Source organism: Pituophis catenifer, unplaced genomic scaffold (genome assembly GCF_029215685.1).
Source record: "Pituophis catenifer annectens isolate HBS135680 unplaced genomic scaffold, rPitCat1.0.hap2 SCAF_1, whole genome shotgun sequence".
In the NCBI taxonomy this organism is placed as follows: Eukaryota; Metazoa; Chordata; class Lepidosauria; order Squamata; family Colubridae; genus Pituophis; species Pituophis catenifer.
This window is the reverse complement of record NW_027256881.1, coordinates 203,477,115-203,499,567: the sequence shown is the minus strand read 5'-3', so window position 1 is coordinate 203,499,567 and position 22,453 is coordinate 203,477,115. Positions and strand designations below refer to the sequence as shown.

At 38.4% G+C, this 22,453-nt stretch overlaps 1 protein-coding gene across 7 annotated transcripts in view; it reads right to left on the bottom strand.

Moving 5' to 3' along the window:
- Positions 1 to 9,313: 9,313 nt before the first annotated feature.
- The window catches only part of RBMS1 (RNA binding motif single stranded interacting protein 1), a 180,557-nt gene continuing 167,417 nt past the window's right edge, over positions 9,314 to 22,453 (bottom strand). For 5 of the 7 annotated variants that reach the window (XM_070939284.1, XM_070939426.1, XM_070939132.1 and 2 more), the window contains 8 exons: positions 19,745 to 19,860; positions 18,709 to 18,758; positions 18,530 to 18,623; positions 16,307 to 16,357; positions 14,616 to 14,726; positions 12,254 to 12,334; positions 11,290 to 11,374; positions 9,314 to 10,327 (listed from right to left, as the gene is read on the bottom strand). In XM_070939284.1, coding sequence (XP_070795385.1) covers positions 11,297 to 11,374; positions 12,254 to 12,334; positions 14,616 to 14,726; positions 16,307 to 16,357; positions 18,530 to 18,623; positions 18,709 to 18,758; positions 19,745 to 19,860 — 581 coding nt within the window. In that variant the 3' untranslated portion in view covers positions 9,314 to 10,327; positions 11,290 to 11,296. The remainder of the gene's footprint in view (positions 10,328 to 11,289; positions 11,375 to 12,253; positions 12,335 to 14,615; positions 14,727 to 16,306; positions 16,358 to 18,529; positions 18,624 to 18,708; positions 18,759 to 19,744; positions 19,861 to 22,453) is intronic. The other 2 variants (XM_070939207.1, XM_070939093.1) reach the window with 1 other exon arrangement.

The window sequence follows — 22,453 nt, the reverse complement described above, 5'->3', positions numbered from 1 at the left end:
GATAGCCTATCTAAATGCTGTCTGATGAGTTGTCTAAAGAGTATTAGACTATGTGAGATCTAGGGCTTCTCAAGGTCCAATAAAGAAACTTCACTATTAGAAAAGTATTTCTTTTTTTTCCTTCTGAGAAGGTATTTATTTAGAAATAATTTCTTGCTAGAAAGTGGCTGGAATTATGTAACTATTTTTTCACTTCTGTTAAGATTATTTCCTATCCTATTATATTTCTTTGTCTTCTTCTGCCTTGGTCTTTTCCAGAGTTCTGCCTGTTTTAGTCTACCTCTTCCAGCACCATATTGTTATGCTGATTAACCATTGACTTTACTTCTGCAATAGCAATAGAAATGTCACAATTTTGTATGCTTTCCTTTGGAATTACAATTAGCTGTTGTCTTGTGTTTTGCAATTGAGCTGATCCTTTTCCAAATCCATTGTGCTGCATCTGAAATCACACAGAACATAAATATCTACAGGTAGTCCTTGACATAGGACCATAATTAAGCCCAAAATTTATGTTGCTAAGTGAGACATTTGATAAGTGAGTTTTACCCCATTTTGTGACCTGTCTTGCTACAGTTGTCACTGCAGTTGTTTAGTAACACGATTGTTAAGTGAATCTGGCTTCCCCATGTATTTTGCGTGTCAGAAGTTTACAAAAGGTGATCACATCACTCTGGGATACTGCAACTATCATAAATATGAGTCAGTTGCCAAGTATCTGAACTGACCATGGGGGTGCTGTGACAGATGTAAGTGTGAAAAACGGTCATAAATCACTTTTTTCAGTGCCATTGTAACTTTGAATGGTTACTAAATGAATTGTTGTAAGTCGAGGACTATCTGTATAGCAAGAACATGATTGTGTCAAAATGTTAACATAAGCAGTGATCCCAAAATCCAAATTCTTTCCTTAAGTATTTACATCCCATTATCTAACACAAGCATGTAAGCCATAAGTTTTGCTTCATAATGTTGTGATAACATTCTGCCACTAACTATATCCAATATGGAAAATAGACATTCTGATATAAAGATTTTTTTTCACTGGCTACTGAACTCAAGGCGCTTTGTCTCTTATCAGGGGGTGAGGTGGGATCTTTACCTACAACTGAGAGAAATTGCCTCCTCAGTGGCAACATTCACATTTTTTGTTTTGAACTCACTAGGGCAGTGATGGCTAACATTTTCCGGACCAAAGCCCCAAAATGCAATGCACAAGTGGCCCCATACATGTGCTCCACCCCCGCACATGTGCACACAGTCCCCTGCATGCCTCCCACCCCCATGCATGCACATGCGGCTCCCCTGGACACGCCTCACCCCTGTGCATGCACATGCAGCCCTGCGCATGCACCCCACCCCCGCACATGCGTGGCAGAGACCCGAAGACGAGCTGGGCAGTGGGAGGCATGCACGCATATGTGGTGGAGCTGAACTGGGGTGACGGCTCGCGTGCCATCAGAGAGGGCGCTGCGTGCCACCTCTGGCACATGTGACATAAGTTTGCCGTCACGGCACTAGGATAATGAACATAACTGGAAGTGAAAACTAAAAAAAAATAAAAAGGGAATGTGGGGCATTGTTTGACTGCTTTCTTTGTGAAGTATTGATCAGCTGGAAGAAGTGATGCTGATTGAGTCTAGATTTGAAGGCCACTGCTGTTCTGCATTAAACTGTTTTTGGGAGTTTGGGAGGTGGAAGTGGTGGCAGTAGCACTTTCTGACCTACAAAAACTAATTTGATCCATACAGAAAGCTCACATATATAGTAGTTTTTTTACAAACTGCTGGCATTTCTTTTCAAGATTCTGACCCAGAAAAGAAGCTTGGAGAACTAATTCTCAGTTCATATTCTATTGGAACTGGGCTAGAAAAATAAACATTCAAATTTGTAGTTGATCAGGCTGAGCCCGGGGTGGTGGTGCATTGGTGGTTTGCTACCGTTCATCCCGGATCGGGGAAACCGGTAGCAGCGGTGGCGGGAGGCTCCGCCCACCCGCCTGGACGTCTCTGTGCATGCGGAAAAGCTTCTGCGCATATGCAGAAGCATTGCACGCACACCCACAATCGAACTGGTAGCAAATGAAATTGAAATCCATTACTGTGTTGGTGGTATCAAATGCATTACTGGTTTAGAGTCATTGTGTTCCTACATGAGACCTATGTCCATACCCACATGAATTCTGTTGACTCTTATCTAATGCCAATTTGCCTTGACCATTAATAGACCAGATTCTTGTGTATGGACTAAACTCACAGTACTTTTGAATTCTCTCCTGGCTCCTGGTTTTGGTGCCTGACACATTTTAGTTACTCCAAATTTCAATGTCTGCTATTATTAAAAGCGATAGCTATTGCTATTGCTTTTGGGGCTACTGTATACATAATCTTAAACTGTGAAAGAAGAAAAAGATAAAATATTTTGATTTGTTTATCTTTGCTTTAAATGATGGATTTTATTCTGAGCTGCAAGTGATTTTCGATACATTATTATATAATTGAAGCATGGTAATGATACCATAACTATATTTGAGTAACTCCTGGCACTATTACTAGCATTGGGAAATTCTACAAGTTTATTGAATTGTGTCGTTGTATAATTCAGCACTTTTATAAGGCAGTATTAACTTACACAAGCAATTTTAATGTCTCCAATAGAAGAGAATATCTGTAGCTCAGGGTTGAACCATGGAGAGTCCTCGTTGTTCTCTGAGCTCGGTTGTTTGCTTGCAGACGTTTTATTACCCAAGTTGATTATGATGATACCTATTTGGGTAATGAAAGGTCTGCAGGCAAACAACCAAGCTCAGAGAGCAACGAGGACTTTACAATTGTAATGTTTTCTTCTAATTCTCTTAAAAGATTATCACCTAGCAACCTTGCCTCTTTTTAATATAGGCTTGGCTAGACTGTTTACAAAAAAAAAAAAGGTGTTTGCAACTTCGATAGAAGCATTATAGCTTATTATCCGTCTCTTTCCCCGACACCCATTTAATGGGAAACTTTGAATCTCTCAGCCAGACGTAAAAAAAACAAAAACACACCAAATCGTGGATTGTTGCTTGTTAGTTGCCCTCTAGCGGCGAAAGGAAACAACACTTTCGAAACCACCCCTTTCTGAGAAAAGAGGGGAATTTGGGGTTCGGCGTCCTTTCTGTTCCCAAAACAACCAAGAGAGGAAATGCCTGCTCAGTCAGTAAAGCGAGGGCGCTTCAGGAATGAGCAACCCTGAGGGCAGAGAGGCCCTTCTGAGAAAAGCTTGACCTCTCCAAGTCTTTGCCTCGCAAGTCTCCCCTTTTAAGGTACCGGGGGAGGGGGGCAGCTTCCCGCCCTGAGCGCTGGAGGGAGGGAGGGCTGGTCACGTGACCGCCGTCTGGAATCAATGAGCGCTGCATTCCCCGCTGGAAAGGCGGACCGACCGCGGCTGGTACTTTTCTTCCTCAAGTAGTTTTCCAGGCGTTTTAGTGCGTCTGCAAAATGGTTCCAGGCAGAGAATTCACTCAGAACTGCTCCATCTCTCTCCCCCATCCACCCCCAACTTAAACTATCTGCCTTTTCTTCAAACTCCTTCAGTTTGTAAAAGACAGTCTGTCCTTCAAGGATGGACAGATAGGAATGTAGCTGGATTCTATTTTTTCATAGGAGCACATTTAAGTCAAAGAGGACTGACAGGATCTGTGAATATAGTAGAACGCTCATCTGTGCTTGGTCTTCACTTTTCATGCTGTGGACATCTACCCCCAAAATATTTTGATTCTCATATTTTGCTATTCTAGATTTGCTAAGTCAGTGGTTCTTAAAACTGTTTGACTCAACTAACCTTTTCCTGGGCTCCGATCCTCTCACAGAAAAAAGGAAGGAAGGAAAGAAAAAGGAAAGGAAAGAAAAGAAAAAAGAACCTGGACTCTAGTTTTATACCAGTGTCTGGGCAGTGGCAGCCTCAAATTGGATTCTTGATTCTCCAAGCTATGCCGTTTACCTTCTTTGGAGAAATTACCCGTTTAAGAATCATTGTGCTAAGCCATAATGTAGTGGTTGCTGTTGACTTTTTGTGTTGTGTGTATCAAGCCATTGTTGATTATGGTATTGTAGTGGGCAAATAACAAGCCCTGGTGGCGCAATGGTTAGAATGCAGTATTGCAGGCTAAATCTGCCCACTGACAGGAGTTCAATCTTGATGGGGCTTCAAGGTTGACTCATCCTTCCATCCTCCCAAGGTTGGTATAATGAGGACCCAGACTGTTGGGGGCAATAGGCTGACTCTGTAAAACTGCTTAGAGGGCTGTAAAGCACTATAAGTCTAAGTGATAGTGTTATTCACTGTAGAATATATGAAGTATATTCATACTTAGGAGGACAATGGATGTGCTCCTATAATACGTTAATAGTACCTTGATTCAGATGCAATCAGAATAAGAGGGTAGCCTAGTGATGGTAAGGTTCCAACACCACAAAAATGTTGTAATTCTGCTATTGATTGAAAGATTTACAAAAAAGATGGACAAAATCTGAATAACTTCTTAGCATTCTATGAGTCAAATACTAAGGCAAACCTCTACAAGTGGACCATGGTGTCTAGGAGCGACATCCAACGTATCTGGAAGACCCCGATTGGAGAAGTCTGTACTAGGGATGCACATATCCCTACAACAGAGAACAAGATACAAATAATACATAAAATATCAGAATGTGGGTGGGAAGGAGCCCAAGAGAAACAGCAGTAGGGTATAGTTAATTAGTACACTTAAGACAAACTATAAAAAGGCCACAATCAGCTGAAAAATTCTGTCCTACCCCATACTGAGATGTGGCAACACTCCTGTGTTGAAACTCTGTAACACCTTTGTCATAAACTTTATCATTGTTTTCTTTTGGTCTACCAAAGATGCTTAAAGCCATTTTTATTTATTTATAAAATTTAGGGCTGCCCACCTTATCACAGGGTAACTGGGTGGTTTACTGTAATAAACCGTAATAAAAAAATGTATCTATACATATAACATTAAAACATAAATTAAAATAATCCTCTCCCCCCCCCAATTTTTGGCACATTCCTCTCCATTCCCAGATTTGCCAAACTGGCTTGTAACAGTGGCAGCACATGGTGATGAGTGGCGGCTCCTATGCTTGATACCCACTTTGGGAAAAGAGCTGGATATGAATATTTAAACAGGAGTCCCCCATAAAAACAAGTAGATCTAAGGGCCAATCTGTCCAGCAGCTGTTCAGATGAAATCAGACAACAAAAGATAGTCAGGAACACAAGAATATTATGAGGTAAATTAATACAGAATACACAGACCAAAGAGGTGGGGGGGGGAGGGAAACTCCCCCTTTATATTTACAGCAACCAATCATAGTGTAGATTGCATCATGCATGAGTCAGCACTTTCTAACTAATCAACTACAGCTGTGTGTTCTGGCCTATTATACATTTTACGGTTCCAGCTACTAAATTCAATATCCTAACACACTCTCATATCCCCTTCCCCCCTGCTAACAAAGTAGAGATGTCCCAGCATCTCCAATCAGCAATGCCATTTTAAAGGAATCCACTAATAGTAGCTATGGGTGTCGAATTAGCAAGTCATTGCATCAAGGGTGTATTTTACATTGCTCTAGCCAGACAGCATCGTTTTACAGTTCTGTCCAAACTGCCAATTCCACCAGAATGCTCTCCTTGCTCACATGGAGACCCTTGCAGGAACATCTAGCCTGCCATATCCTCATCAGGAAGCTGAGTTAAGAAAGGGGGCATTTATTATTAAACACAATTACAAGCAAAGAAGGCTCTTAGCCTTTGATAGGAGTGGACTATAAAACACCCCTACTCCTAAATTTGTTTCTACCCATATTCACCTATCAACATCCAAGAATAGAGGAAACCCTTTTGTCCCTTGTGCAAGTTTGGCATTTCCTTTCCAACACATGGCTGAGAGGCTCAGGGAAACTAATTGGAAAATATGCCAGAGCATGCATTTGGAGCAGATGCTCATGGTACTTTGCAATCTGCCAGATTTCTGCCCTGGCTTTCTGCCCAGGGGAACCAAGTTATGCACACCACCATGTGCCCCATAATCTTTGTGCAAAAGCAGCTAGCTCAAGGAGCCAGTTTAGAAAGAAGCAAACTACTCTGCTTCCGAGAAGAATTGAAAATGAGGAATGTGACTGCAGCAATCCAGCAAGAATAAAAGAGCTCTCTTATATTTGGCCAACTATTAAAATTAAATCAGAAAACCATCTTCCTATTCTGGCAAAGAAAAAACTTTCAGAGACTCTTCCGTTTAGAATCCACAGAAACAATATTTTTACTGTAAATAATTCATCATCACATACAATGGTCAGGAAAAAAAAAAGGGGAACGTGGCTGTTTTCAGAACTGAAAATGTCTGCAGGAAGGAGGCAGACAAGCAATGTCACAGCCACCATGTCATCAACCATCACAAATTATATAAATTTGCACCAATCACATCAAGATGCAAATATGAATGATTTACATCTTTTGGACGATCTTGACATTTGCTATTTTGGTGTAGCTTCTACTTGGTACCTGTAATTTTGTCAATAATGTTTATTTACAGGTAATCCTTGATTTATAATCACAAGTGTGTCCAACATTTCTGTTGCTAAACTGGACAGTTGTTAAGTGAGGTTTGCCACATTTTACAACATTTTTGGCTAGGTGAGTGAATCACTGCAGTTGTTAAGTTAGTAATGCGATTATTAAGTGAATCTGGCTTCCCCACTGACTTTGCTTGTCAGAAGATTGCAAAAGGGGATCACATGACCCCAGGACACTGCAACCATCATGATTCAGTTGCCAAGCATTTGAATTTTGATCACTTGATCATGGGAATGCTGCAAGTGTGAAAAGTCATAATTCACTTTTTTCTGTGCCATTGTAACTTTGAATGATCACTAAATGAACTGTTATAAATCGAAGACTACCTGTATTTACTGTATATCCCATCTTTATTATTTTTATAAATAACTCAAGGCAGCAAATATATAACACACCTTCCTCCTCCTATATTCTCAACAATAACCCTGTGAAGTACATTGATTAAGAGAGAGTGACTGGCCCAAAGTCACACAGATGGCTTTCATGGCTAAAGTGGGATTAGAACTCACAGTTTACTTGTTTCTAGTCTGGAGCCTTAACCACTAGACCTGACTAGCTCCAATGTTTGGTGTTGGGGTAGGAACTGCCATGAAGCTCTTTCAAAATTGTTGAGAAAAAGCAAGCAAACGTTGCAAATATGGTGTACTTGTTCAGGAGTCAGAAAGGAGGGATGAAGGAAAAAACTTTCTAGATGTTTTGGGGCAAATTGCTGTATTTTGATTTTGATTTTTCTGGAAGGTAGTGAGCTTTGAACATTGCCTTTAGTTTTCAGAGGAAAATATTTTGATAGGTTATGTAAATATTACTGTCAGTAAAGCATATTCAAATAATGAGCAATATGTTGTAACTTTGTGAATGTTATAAAGATCACCTATGAGCTGTATCTATACTAGTTTTTTGTAAAAAGCATGAGAAAGTCTGGTTTTGTTTTGATATTTTTTATTCAAAAGTTTTCAAAAGAAATAAAACAGAAAAAAGCTAACAATCTAATCAAATTTACAGTTCAAAAATGTCTTTTGGCATTTAACAACAAGTCCTAGGAAACAAAATGACAGAGTTATCTTGAACCGGACAAATAAGTTACCACTGGCAAGTTTGTGGCACTAGTAAAACAAAAATAAAAAATTAACTCTCTTGATCATATAGATATCTCTATGAAAATCTTTTTTTTCAATCTGTACAAAAGGTCTTTCTTCATAAATTATTTTTTTATAATTTAATGGCTGTCTACTATGTGATGTTTAAGTAATCGATTATTTTTTTTTATGTACAGAGGATACATTTTGCAAATCCTACGCAGATAATGAGTATGGCACTTGGTTCAGATTTTCCAACAGCATCTATTCCTCCCACTAAACCCAGTATTTCTCAAACTTGGCAAATTTAAGATGTGTGGATCTCAACTCCCAGAATCCCATATCCAGTTATGACTGGGGAATTGAGGCAGTTGAAGTCCACACATTTTAAAGTTGCCAAGTTTGAGAAACCCTGTTTTAACTCAATGTTTAGCTAATTGAAAGAGAAGATGAAGTAGTAAATAACTCTTCTTCTTTTTTTGGAAACATGCCACCTCCAAGGAACAAAATGCAAGGAATCTGAACTCTGACAAAGCAGTCAATTCAAGGGAGCATAGAACCAATAATACCACAACTTTTTTTCTTTAAAAAAATAAAAAAATAGAAAACAAAAACAAAACGTATTTCTTATGTCTATGTAATTTATTAGAATCTATACTTCTCAGAGCAGCATTGACTTTTGAAACTATGAAATGTCACTGACATCTGTACTTGAATACTCACATAAAATTTAAAAACTAAAAAGGAAAACAAAAAGTGAAAAGAAGAATTGCTTAGGCCTAGCTCCTGAGCTAGGGTGATTTGGTCTGTGGTAACAGGGAGGGCCAGCAACCTGTCCCATTAGAAAAAGAAATAAGCCTTGAGGTAGATAACTGATCATACACAGTTGACCAGACAAGTACACAGTTTTGGAAGACAACTTAATTTACACATGCGATCATAATAAAAACGAGCTTTTAAGAGCAGTGAGTTTTTATCTAATACATTAAAAAGTACAAATAACAGTGTATTTGTGAAATCAGGAATTTCATAGTTTCAAAATTATTTTTTTCTTCTTCTTCTCTTTACACTGAACACTTGTAGTGATGATGTAAAGCGTGGCACTGCTTGGATCCAAGTCTTCCTTCATGCTTTTTGTTTGTTTGTTTGTTTGTGTCCATACATCAATTAAAAATTATAAAACCTAAATGCAAATGTACAAAAAAAGGCACATTCTTCTAACCGCAAACTGGTCCGGCAAAAAGAAAAAAAAATAATAAAAAATAAAAGAGTACAGAAGACATAAACTGCTGAGACAATTTAGAATTATTGGTTACTGGCTCTTTTGTTCTTTGGTAAAGTTACCTTTAAAAAGTGCCAAGTCTTTATTTACCTAATATAGAGAGCGAGTACCCAATCTCATTCGTTTTCTACTTAAATCTCAGCTTATATTTTGAAAAAAGTCTTTTAGCTTTTGCCTTTGCTGTAAAAGCAAATGCTTCTATTTGCTAGGTCTCAGTACAGCATTGTTCTTAAGCATTATCATTACTAGAAAGGACAGAAACATTCGGCAGATACCCTCCCCCTCCCCCACCCAAACTCCCCCACCCTACAACTAAAAACATAATTAGCTTCTGGAAAAAAAGGCAAAAAGTTTTTTTTTTTTTACATTGCATCATACAGCAGAGTTCCTAACTAGCAGAGGAAAACTAATTGGCATAAGGCCTTACAAACGATTTATTCTATTAAAATTTCCCCAGTCAGAAAAATGTGTTTCACACAAAACATTTCCCTATTCCCCAATCTTGCATTTCACAACCTTACATTATTATGTGAGGAAAAAAAAATCATTAAAAACACTTACTACACATTTTTAAAAAGCCAGATTTTTCAGCAATTTTTATCGACTACCTCTTAAAAGCCCTATCCTGCTGTTTTACAAGGCATAATAGACCAGCTTTGGTCAAAAGCATTCTACACCATTAGTTTGGACTACGTACTGAAACAGCTACAGCATTAAAAGAGTTAAGGCAAATTGGAATTGATAGAAAAAAGATGAGACACTTCAGACTACTTTTAAAGAAAACAAAAACAAAAACTGAAAGCTATGAAAACAGACCCTACAATTGCAACACTGCACTAGAGCGAGACTCACACAGCAAGCACAGAACATCAGCATGGATGTTTTACTAATTTAAACTTCAAAAAAAATTATACATTTTTTTTTTAAAAAGTTAAAACAAAATAAAAATAAACCAAGAGACGGATTCTGTCATGCACATGGATATGTCTCCATTTTGAGCTGTGCGTGACCGGAATTATTTTTAAAGGTTTTTTTTTCCTTTTTTTCTTTTTTCTTTTTTTTTTGCGTCATAACACTTGATAAAAAATTTCTTACTAAAATAAACCTGTTCGAGGGGGGAGGGGAAAGGGAACAGCTACTAGGATGAATTTTAAGATCTTTTTTTTCTTTTTCTTTATGCACCTTATAGAACTTATAGCAAAAATAGTTTCAGTTGATTTCATTATAAATAACGTTTTCAAGAACCTGTGCAAAACTGTCAATAATTTCTAAAGCACAATTGATCAGTAAAATCCATGATTGTTTCAGCCTTTGCATCCTTCTCTAGGCAAGGTCACCACCAACATACCTGGGGGAAAAAAAGAGTAAAAATACATTTCATTCCCAAGTACCTCATTCCTAATAAGTAGCCTGCTGTAGGAATTTACTGAGGTTATTAACTTAAAGGGAGAAAATCTTCTATGTGGAGCTTAGTTGACACTTTGCCCAAAGTTATGTATGAATGAAGGGCAATGAATATGCTATTGTTCATTTTAAGGAAGTATATCAGCTTAAACAAGGGCTTATTACTGGTTTACAAAGTAGACCTGTGAAGTGATTTGATATGCCAAAAAAGGACATGCTTTTGGTAGTTTCCCTGGCATTTCCAGGCCTTCATAACACAGTTCACAGAGATAAGAATGACTAAAAAAGAATTCCCAAATTGGTGATACAAGCCATGGTTTAGTTGATGCATGTAATCTACATTTGATATTACCATTTCTAAATAGATATGAGATCTGATAACAATATCTCATATTATTTATGTGGACTAAACAGAAGCATTGAGCTTCTTTTTCCCAAATATGTAAAAAAAACATTTATCCCAATTTCAGGTAGAGGGCAAGACATCTTGCAAAATTAAAACATAATACTTAGGGTAATTCTTAGATGTATTTTCCTAAAAAGTTAATTGGAAGTCAAGTTAAAAATCCAAGGAAATTCTCAAATTCAAATATCAAAATATGGCTTTATAAGAATGGGTCTCTATTTATAGATATTCTAGAGGTCAGTATCCTAAGCAACCTAATAAAAATTTACTACAAGAAATGTATTTTTCTATAATCAACAGAAGGAAACTTCCTTGACAAGTTCATGGTTGTAGCAGACAACTTTTGTTATTTTATTGTAGGAACTGAGAAAACATTCAGGGTACCAAATTCAGCATTATTTCCCACTGGCTTCATAAAATTATTAGCATTAGCAGTTCTTTCTATTTTGGGATGAGAAAATATTTTTTATACTTTTGAAGAGACATGATAACAATTTTACCTCACAATTACTTGTTTTGCTGATAAGTGTATGGAGAATGATCACTGGATGTTTCTACTGTAACTTGCTGCTGACCACTGGCCTCCTGTTAAAAAATATCACCAGCTATAGTATGAAAGGTATTCTAATTATTTCTTCAAATTGAGTTATGGAGCATATTTTATAAGAAAATACATCAAGACAGTTTCTAAAATTTGCGACATCATGTACAGTTAGTCCTTGACCTAGAACAGTTCATTTAATGACCCTTCAAAGTCACAACACTGAAAAAAAAGGGACATGACTGTTTTTCACGCTTACGACCATTGCAGCATCCCATGGTCATATGATCAAAATCCAGACAACTGACTCATATTTATAACAGTTGCAGTGTGCCAGGATCATGTGATCAACTTTTGCGACTTTCTGACAAGCAAAGTCAACGGAGAAGCCAGATTCACTTAACAACTGTGCTACTAATTTAACAATTGCAGTGATTCACTTAACAACCGTAGCAAGAAGGGTCATAAAATGAGGCAAAACTCACTTAACAAATGTCTTGCTTAGCAACAGAAATTTTGGGCTCAATTGTGGTTGTAAATCAAGGACTCCCTGTAGTATTATGTATTACAGCTGGGCATATTTCTTAAAAGACTCTGCATCACTGGTTCTCTACGAAGACTGTGCATGAAAGCACATCAACAAACACACACACACACACACACTCACCATAGTTGCTTTTATCCCACTCTATTAATCAAATTCTTAAGAAGGCATATGTAGAATTTTCATTTTATTTGTTTGTCAAATTTAGGCACCACCCATCTCACTCACAGAGTAACTCAAGGCAAAGTACAGTTAAAAACATAAAATGCCTAAATACCATTTAAAAATATGATGCATCAATAAAAGTAGCAAAAACAACAACAACCAAGAATTCACACCAATAATATAGTAAAGATTTGACTAGTAAAGATTTTCTCACCTCAACTGGAACAGCTGCAGTGGGAACATGTGTATACTGGGGAATATAAGCTCCTTGCATAGCTGTTGTGGCAGGCATGTACTACAAAAAAGGCAGATAATATATTCAGTTCAATGGAGCACAGACAAGCATGTTAGCATCTTTACATATAAGCACATCATGTTACCATCTGAGATATAAGGCCCAATAAATATTATGTCCACCACAACTTGCTTGGAAGAGTTCTCTTCTGTTTTTGCTTAGCTATGATTCAGGTTCACCTGAAACGCCAGTTGCGTCCCTTTCTGTATCGGGACTCCTTACGCACGGTCACTCAAGCACTCGTCACTTCCCGCCTGGACTATTGCAATGCTCTCTACATGGGGCTCCCCTTGGGGTGCACCCGGACGCTCCAACTAGTCCAGAATGCGGCCGCGCGGGGGATTATGGGAGCGACAGGGCGCTCCCATGTGACACCCCTCCTGCGCGAGCTGCACTGGCTTCCGGTGGTCTTCTGGGTGCACTTCAAGGTGTTGGTGACTACCTTTAAAGTGCTCCATGGCTTAGGGCCTGAGTATCTATGAGACCGCCTTCTGCCGCCAATAGCCTCCCACCGGCCAGTACACTCGCACAGAGAGGGCTTCCTCAGAGTGCCGTCGGCCAGACAATGTCGGCTGGCGACCCTCAGGGGGAGAGCCTTCTCTGTGGCGGCACTCGCCCTTTGGAACAACCTACCCCCAGAGATACGTATAATCCCGGATCTCCGGACTTTTTGTCGGGCCCTTAAAACTCATTTATTTCATCTAGCCGGGCTGGCTTGATCCCATCTTTCGGTTTTAATTCGTAATTAATTTTATTGGGGTGTTTTTAAATTGTGGGCCGAAACTATTTAATATCTTTTAAAATTGTTTAAAATTTTGTATGCTGTTTTTACCTTGGCTGTTCACCACCCTGAGTCCTTCTGGAGAAGGGCGGTATAAATATCAAATCAAATCAATCATCAATCAATAAATAATCAATCAATCATAGTTGAAATAGCAAACCATGATTAATGTAGGTTTAATAATTCCAAACAAAACATAGTGTATTTGAAAGTAGAAACAGCTTTCATCCAAATGTGTGATGGAGAGGATGGAGTAATGTAGGAAACTTGTTATAACTTATTAAGATAAACTATGATAAATTTAGCCAGTGAAGGTATTTATTTAATAATTAAGAAAATTTATATGGCCACCCAATTCATTCCCTGTGACTCTGTAGGCAGCTTACAGAGCTGTGGTAGTACAGTGGTTAGAATGCAGGCTAATTCTGCTGACTGCCAACTACCAGCAGTTCGATTCTCACCAGGCTCAAGGTTGACTCAGCCTTCCATCCTTCTGAGGTGGGTAAAATGAGAACCCAGATTGTTGAGGGCAATATGCTGACTCTGTAATCTGCTTAGAGAGGGCTGCAAAGCACTATGAAGCGGTATATAAGTCAAAGTGCTATTGCTATTACAGAAAAAGAATGCATGCTCTCAGATTATTAAAAAAAAATACAGGTAGTCCTTCACTTACAACAGTTTGTTTAGTGATGACTCAAAATTACAACAGCATTGAAAAAAGTGATTTATGACCATTTTTTATAGTTATGACCCATGATCATGTAATCAAAATTCAGATGCCTGGCAACTGATTCATATTTATGACCTTTACTGTGTCCCAGGGTCATGTGCTCACCTTTTGTGACCTTCTGACAAGGAAAGGCAATGGGGAAGCCAGATTCACTTAACAACCAGGTTATTAACTTATCCACTGCAGTGAATCACTTAACAACTGTGACAAGAAAAGTCGTAAAATGGGGCAACACTCACTTAACAAATGTCTCACTTAACAACAGAAATTTTGGGCTCACTTGTGGTCATAAACCAAGAACTACCTGTAAAAGTGTGGTTTTAGTTTTTTTTTTTGCTTTAATGTCATGGAGAAAGACATCAAGTGTTTCCAAAATCATTTTAACCAAGTCACTGGCAACAACGTTTTCGCTTTTTTCTTTGTAAGACATTTCATCTAGCAATGCAAGTTCTTGTTGGCAGATAAGAGATGAATAAATCATAGTAGATTCAAGAGCTCATTCACAATGCATGTTGACACTACTGGTATCAAGTGTTAAGATCATGTATTTTGGAGAAATATGGGAAGAAAAGCAGCTATATTCACCCTTCAAATCTGCGAATGTCCATGTTCTTCTCTTGAAAAAAATTACAATGGTAAACTTTAGGGATTTTATGAATGGACAGGGTTTCTAGTGGATGTACTCTTACTAGGTAGTGAAAATGCCATAAAACAGAAAACTAACTTTCACAGTGGTTATTAACCAGAGCTTATTGGAATTGGCTACGTACTGTTCCAGTGCTGCCCAATGAAAGGTGGCTCATCTGTTGGGTCAGTGGACTTATCATTGACGCCGGCTGCAAAGACATGGTGTGCTCCATGGAAGGAGTTAATACAGCCCCCTATCGGAATGAAAGAGACAGGTTTAAAACACTTCCTAATGTGGATTTTTCATTCTCTTCTAAAAAGGTTGCACATTTTTATAGAAAATAAAAGGTTTTGGGTCAGGACTGTTTCAGTATGATACATTTTGAACTTGGGCTAGTCATTCTCTCTTAGCTTACTTCACCTCACAGGGTTGTCATTGTGTGGAAAATAGGAGAAGGAAGGCAATGTTCTTGCCTTGACTTATTTGTGCAAATAATAAAGGCAGGATACAAACAAAAGAAATAAAGAAATTTAAAATCTTTATTAAAATGGCACACCTGGTTTCTGAAATGACTGGTTGAGAAAAGAGATGCTGGAAGATGAATATTATGAAATTCATATAATTATGAAATTGTTGTTCATTGCAAGATTATTACAATTTAAGGCAAGATTATCACAATTTAAGTAAATATGTGGGATTCTACTGAATGCTTTAGAAGGGGGAATCTTTCAATTCCTCAGCCATAGAAAAATGTCACCTTCATGGCATTTCCTGAGTGTTTTCTAACCTCTATAAAGGGCCATTTTTTTCTAGGTAAAACATATGGATCTTGTTACTGCAATAGTTGAGAATTCCACTTTGCACAAACTCCAGTTCTCCCCTCTCCTTAAACAAAAAACAAAATGGATGTTATGGTCACTGGCTCCATTTCACTGGTGAAGCTCTCTAGGAGGAAAAATGTTCCCAGAAACATCTGTCTGTCCAGTACAGAATTGGAAGGGACCATCTAAGCCAAATAACTCTTTGCAGCATGCAGGAAACAAGAAGCTGGATTAAATGGAACATTAGTCTAATCCAGTATGGTTAGTTTGTTCTATATGTAAGAATATTTCTGGTCAAGTTATTTTACCAGGGCAGTTAGTGAAGTATTTATAATGGGCTCCATATATGGATGTACAGACATCACCCAGCCCCAAATATAGACTTCAAGTTTCTCTAAACTAAATTCAGTGGGAGAAGTGAGCACAATACATTTCCTAAGTGAACTTCTAAGCTTCAGAAGTGATAGATTCTAGGATTTCCTGTCAGGAACTGTGTATCTAAAGATATGAGCACGCACGCACACACACACACACGTTTGTGCATCTATGTATGTATTTATAGCCATCCCCAAGTTAGTGCCTTTCAGGTATATAACCCATGATAAATCACTCTAGTATCTTCCAGGCAGTATACAGGACTCATAGGTTTTCATCCCAGTTTTACAGCTTTCCATCTTTGCTTCCCATTTACAGATATTATTTTGTTTCAACAGAGGTGGATAGAATTGATCCAACAGTCACTTGGTTATTTAGATGAGAGGGCAAAAATGAAATTTATCAATAGTGATGGATTATATAATGTTATATTAGATTGATGCCCGATTCACAGCAACTCTGGATGGTTGTTTAGTGTATGCAGGAGGTTGTGCCTGCTATAGAATATAGCTATATGGGTTTATATAGTCCAGCTCTGACTATATAAACCCATAAAAATAGGAACAATTCCCATTCTCTCCATTCCCATTCCAAGAACAGAGTCAGAGCAACATTAAGAGAAACAGTGCATGCTTACAGGATGCTGCATTATATATGGTTGAGGCTGCATCCAGGAGGGACTCTGCACCTGGAAAATAAAACAGAAACCACTTTTAACAAATTTGTATTAATTATGAATAGCTTATAGAATGTTCAGTGTATCTTCAACTCTGTAGCTTCCAATAATGCTAAATTCACAAATATTGTTGGATGACAGCTATCATCCTAAATTTGCACTGCACTTGACCATCTTCTGAAGCCTCAAGGTTGGAAATGGGCTTTAGTTGATTTATATGTTGGCTGCAAGAGGTGAAAATTCCAGAGCCAATATAGGACAACCTGGAAGACTGTGTTAATTCACACTACCCTTCACTTAGAAGACACCATAATCCCCTCTACCCAAAATGTATTAGTGTAGGACCTTCAAATGCTACAAATGATTAAGCTGTAAACAATTCCTCCCTTTTTTTTAACCATAAGCAGAAAGCTGAATACCAGCAATCCCGATCTGACATTGCAAGAGTACAGGATGTGATCTCCTCAGCAGAGCTTTCACAGACACCAAGCCGAGGGAGGGGTCTGGCTAAGCGGTAACATCTGTTTCCTTTTTTTTTTTTTTTTTAAAAAAGACCAATTGGGATTTACAGTAGAGGAGGTTATTTCTTGAGACTGAGCGTTGTCAAACTCGGACTGCAGTTAACTTTAGAAGTTCATTGTAAATATGACTTACATTTAGGATGAATACTCTGGATGAAAGGAAGTTAATAGAACTTAATCAGACAAAGGTAGAACTGGAGGAAGGTCTACCTCGGCTCTGATAAGAATCATCCGGACATTTTGAGAGAAAAAAAAAAACCTTGAAAGGTTTCTACCTAAAATAAATGTGTTGCCTATGAATGTCTTAATTCTATAATGACTGCTAGGTGTTGATACCTCCATCTTCTTTTTCAGTGAACTGTAAGACAGCATACTGAAAGATTCAGAATGGCAAGTTCCACAGGTTCATATCTTGTTTGGATAAACACGGGTACAAATTAAGTTGGCCTTTATGAACATGTAGTGCATACACACAGCAGGCTGTAAAGAAAAGCAATTCCACAACCACCTCTTTATTCTCTACATACGCGTGTATTATCTTCAAGTCTAGTTTTGAATGAGGGAGAACCAGAGCCATTTATCCACACCCCTTGCTCAAAAGCTCCATCTGGAGGAGGACTCAGAAGTAGCAGCCAGTGAAGTCTGCAAAAGCTATTAACCCCTACCCCCACCCCCTTCAGTAGAATGTGGGATTGATTTCCCCCAGCCTTCCTGTCTGGCAGGGCCTTCCTCCCAAGCACACTGGGCATTCACCAATCAATACCCTGAGCAGAGCCACGGGACTGGGCAGGGATCCCACACTGGCTAAGAGTTCCTTTGCCCTTAACCAAGCCAATTTCACTCTCTGATGGCAAGAGGAAAAGGCGGTTGCTTAGCCATTCTCAGTAACACTGTTTTTGTTTTCTTCTTTCTTTCCCTCTTGTAAACCAGTGAAGCTAGCACAGTCTCTGGAGTCTGATCTTACACAACCTTCCCAAGAGAGATGTGGGGTTAAAGAAAGTATGACATTGCTCACTCTCTTCCTCAGCCCTTAAGAAGGTTCCTTGGGTTTATCTCCCAATGTTTTGTCAGATCCTGCACTAAATAGAAAGGAAGTAAACAGGAAATCTACTTGAAGGCTTACAAAATAATCTATAAGCACTCCAGGGATCTTTCCTATAAAATGTACTAACATACAATTTTAGGGAGATTCTTTACTCTCGTAGTGAGTAAGCAAGCTTTTTGGGGGCAGGCCTGTTCTCTTTTGGCAAATTTGATAAACAATCTGAGGTTTTCAAAGTTCCCTCAAACACAATGCATTTTTTAAAGCAATATTTTAAGTGACAGAAGCTTTTATGCCCCCCTAATGCACCTATCAATTTCTATACCACAGGAAGCCAAGGAGCGAATTTTTTTGTGAAATTTACACTAAAGCTGTTCAATGTAGTACTGCATTACCTTTGGCATTCTACACCAGCTTTCCTCAACCTGTTTTCCTTCCAGATGGATAATCTTTAATTTCTATAGCTCTTATCAATGGGCTTTGAGGGAATTTGAGAACTGAGGGTTCCTCATCTAGATATGCTCAGATTTGGTAAAGCTTTTCAATATGTGTGATGCAGATGAGCCACTTACAAAGAAAACATAATTCTACTGTTAATTCTGCTAACCTTGAAATACACACCTGGTATGTAGAAACTGGAGAAGCTATATATGGCGTGATAGATGTTTGAGTGATCATTCTGTTTGTTGCAATACTGTATGGTGAGGGGTAAAATCTAGAAAATACATATATCTTCATTATTAACTTTTTAAAAGATACAGGAAAATCAACTGCATTTATTAAGTGCTTAATTTACATACCCGTTTTGTAAAGCAGCTGTAGTTGGATCGTAAGTGAGTGTCATCCCAGCCTTTAGGAAAAGGAGCAATTAATCATCAATAAGCAATGGTTAGTAACCCAATTGAAACATTAACCCCAGCCCATCAATTTGAATTAATAAAAAATGATACAATGACAGCAGAATATTTCAAGAAATGTTTTTTTACCATAATTGATATACAAAAAGTAAAGTATTTAGGAGTTCCAGTACTTATACAATGAAACAGAGTTCCAATCAAAACATGTTTTCATGTTAATTTAGCTTTGGCACTCAGCCGCATATCCCCCAATGAGAGTATTTGCAATGCACCACTGCACTGCCCTGACTTTCCACAAGCATGCTTTGATAGCCCAATGCAAATCTCAGCTACTATATCTCTTGTTATTTGCCGAACTCTTCAGGATATGCTGACTCATGATAGAAATGTGCTCATATAACCATGTGCCAGAATGTAGCTGAGCTGTTAAACCACACAATATGGACTGCACATGTGTGCAAGGAAAGAGGGTATTTTCAAGAATAGCAATAGTTGGAGCTCCTTCCCTTGAGAGGCACCAACTCACTAAAATACGAAGAGCCTTCAAACGTTTATGAAACTTTGGAGGTGTGTGTCAATGCTCCTTGCTTTTCTGACCTGACTTGGAGACTATTCTGCTTCACAGTGCTGTGATTAGGTTACGCTTTGATTCGATTAAATGTATTTGATTGCCATTTCCTCCCTTTGCTGACGTGCAATTTTGATTCTATTGCATTTTGTTTATTGTTCTTACTGATTCGACTCTTAGTCACAAAGCAGTAGACCGTTTTCAACAAAATTAAAATAAAATAAAACATTCCTAAAAAGGGATTGCATATTTATGATTTTAATTTCAATGTTTATATTATCAAGAAGGCAAATAGCACAGAATTGTAAAACCCTATTGCACAATACATAGGGATGGTAAAACAAGGTAATATTGCATTACTTTATTAATCTACAAACACATAAACATTAAAAGGTTGAAATGAGAACTTACAAGTCTCACCTCGCCTTCTCTGTGCCATGCTCTTCCATTTTGTATGTATTTGTTCTGATTCTGTCTCTTTTTTTGTCCTCCATCCGCAAACTTGCACAACAAAGGTTCTGTAGGAGCTAAACAAAATCCCTTAGGATTAATTTGATGTACTAGTCTCCGGGATTTCAAAATGATATATATTCTTCCCACCATCTGAAAAGGTCTTACTGCCATCTTATTTAGCTTAATTATCTAGATCAGCAACCTAGTATACATAAATGTGTGCAGATTCTTGAATTAATAGGACTATTATCTTTACATCCAGCCAAGTCAGTAAGACGAATATAGAGTAACAGGTAGTCCTTGACGTACGACCTTAACTGATCCTGGAATTATTAAACTGAGGCACTCCCATAAACAGAAATAATTTTCTGGCCTCCTTTGTGACCGTTGTTAAGTGAACACATTGATCATTAAGTGAATGTATTCATGTGAATGGGCAGAAACCAGCAAAAAACATAGTGAATCATAGTCACAAGAATGTAGAACATCATGGCCTATTGTAAAGCTGACCCATCCCACATGCATTCATGTGACTATAGGGAGGAGGAGAGACAATTTATGATAGCCAGGATACTGTACAGCCACCTTTCTGTGGCTGTGGAACTTCAAAGTCATAAAATAGTCATAAAACAACCAGTCATTAAATGAGGACTCTCTGTAGGAAAATGCTCATTTCAACTCAGTACATTTTCAACTACTGATTTTCCCCCTTCTGTTTATTGTACAATTGTACATTATGTAACGATAAAGGTAGACATATACACTAATAGAGGATTTATACACTGGCATAGAGAAATGCTCTAGACTAGAGGTTCTCAACCTGTGGTCCATGGACCTCTGGAGGGGCTCCGATGTCGTCACAGCGAGTCCACAAAGGCTTGAAGAAATGTTACAAATTTAAATCTTGAGTTGAGTCTTGGTGGTCTGTGGCCATGGTCCGTGGCCACAAAAGGAATTTAAAGGGGGTTTGTGGTGAAGAAAATGTTGAGAACCACTGCTCTAGTGCATTCATGTTAGAATTTTTCTCATTTGTTTTAAGGCAGGACTCTTTAAGACAGAAGTCGTCTATCTTCATATTCAGATATTCTAGCTTTTATCGAATTTACCCTTTTGAAAACAAGACAGGCATATGTGCACAAAGAGAGAAAGTTTGTGGAATCTGGATTCAGCAAGTATAAACCTGTAATATTTACTCTGTCATAAGTCTTACTGAATTCAACAGCTCCTATTGCTATATATATATATTCACAGGATACACCTATGCTGAAACAGAATCTTTCTAGTGCAACTGTTTTTGTTTTATTCTTCTTGCAAAAAGGAAAGGGGGAAAAATCATTTTAATCAACTTGCATTACAACCCAGTGAATTCAGCAGTTCTTAATCCAAAGAAAGTATGTTTATAAATTCTAGTCCTGCTTAGTCAACATGCTCCTCTCATTCCCCTCTAAATACAGACGATACACTGTAGAGCTTCCCTGTTTGTAGAGATTCTGCACCAGTTGAGGTACAGGTAGTCCCTGATTTACATCCAACAATTGAGCCCAACATTTCTGCTGCTAAGCAAGACAGTTATTAAGTGAGCGGTGCCCCATTTTATAACCTTATTGCCACAATTGTTAAGCATATTGCTGCAGTTGTTACATGGTCGTAAAGCAAATCCAGCTTCCCCACTGACTTGCTTGTCAGAAGCTCACAAAAGGAGATCACATCATGGGACACTGCAACCATCATAATACATGCCAGTTGGCAAGTACCTGAATTTTGATCACGTGACCCACAGGGATGCTGCAATGGTCATAAGTGTGAAAAACAGTCATAAGTCACTTTTTTCAGTGCCATTGTAACTTCGAACAATCACTAAATGAACGCTCATAAGTCAAGAACTACCTGTATCTGATTTTTCATCATACTCATCTGTATGGAGAATCTTAATGGATAGAGGATGCACTGCAGCTTTAAATGCTCACACATTCACAGTCTACACAAGGAGACTCTACGCAACAAGGGATAGGCAGAATAAATGCCCTCTTCCTGAGAGCAGTCTTCTTTTTTCTTGACTGGCAGTAACACTGCATTTCCTATCCAACAGTATCTTCCTCCATTACAATGAATTCCCCACACACCACATTTTACTGTTATTTGGAGGAAACCCCCTTCTCTTTCTTTTGAAAAAAATGTCAATAAGATATAGCTATGCACTGAATATACCATAAGAAAGGCTGAGCGTCAAAGAATTGAGGCCTTTGAACTATGGTGCTGGAGAAGATTCCTGCGAGTCCCTTGGACTGCAAGGCGATCAAACCGGTCAGTCCTAGAGGTCAACCCTGACTGCTCTTTAGAAGGCCAGATCCTGAAGATGAAACTCAAATACTTTGGCCACTTAATGAGAAGGAAGGACTCACTGGAGAAGAGCCTGATGCTGGGAACGATTGAGGGCAAAAGAATAAGGGTACGGCAGAGAATAAGGTGGCTGGATGGAGTCACTGAAGCAGTTGGTGTGAGCTTAAATGGTCTCTGGGGAATGGTAGAGGACAGAAAGGCCTGGAGGAAAGTTGTCCATGGGGACACAATGGGTTGGACACGACTTCGCAACTAATAACAACAACATGCACTGAATACTGTTTATCTAGGTATTCTGTTGGATTATATACCCGAAATTAAAACGGT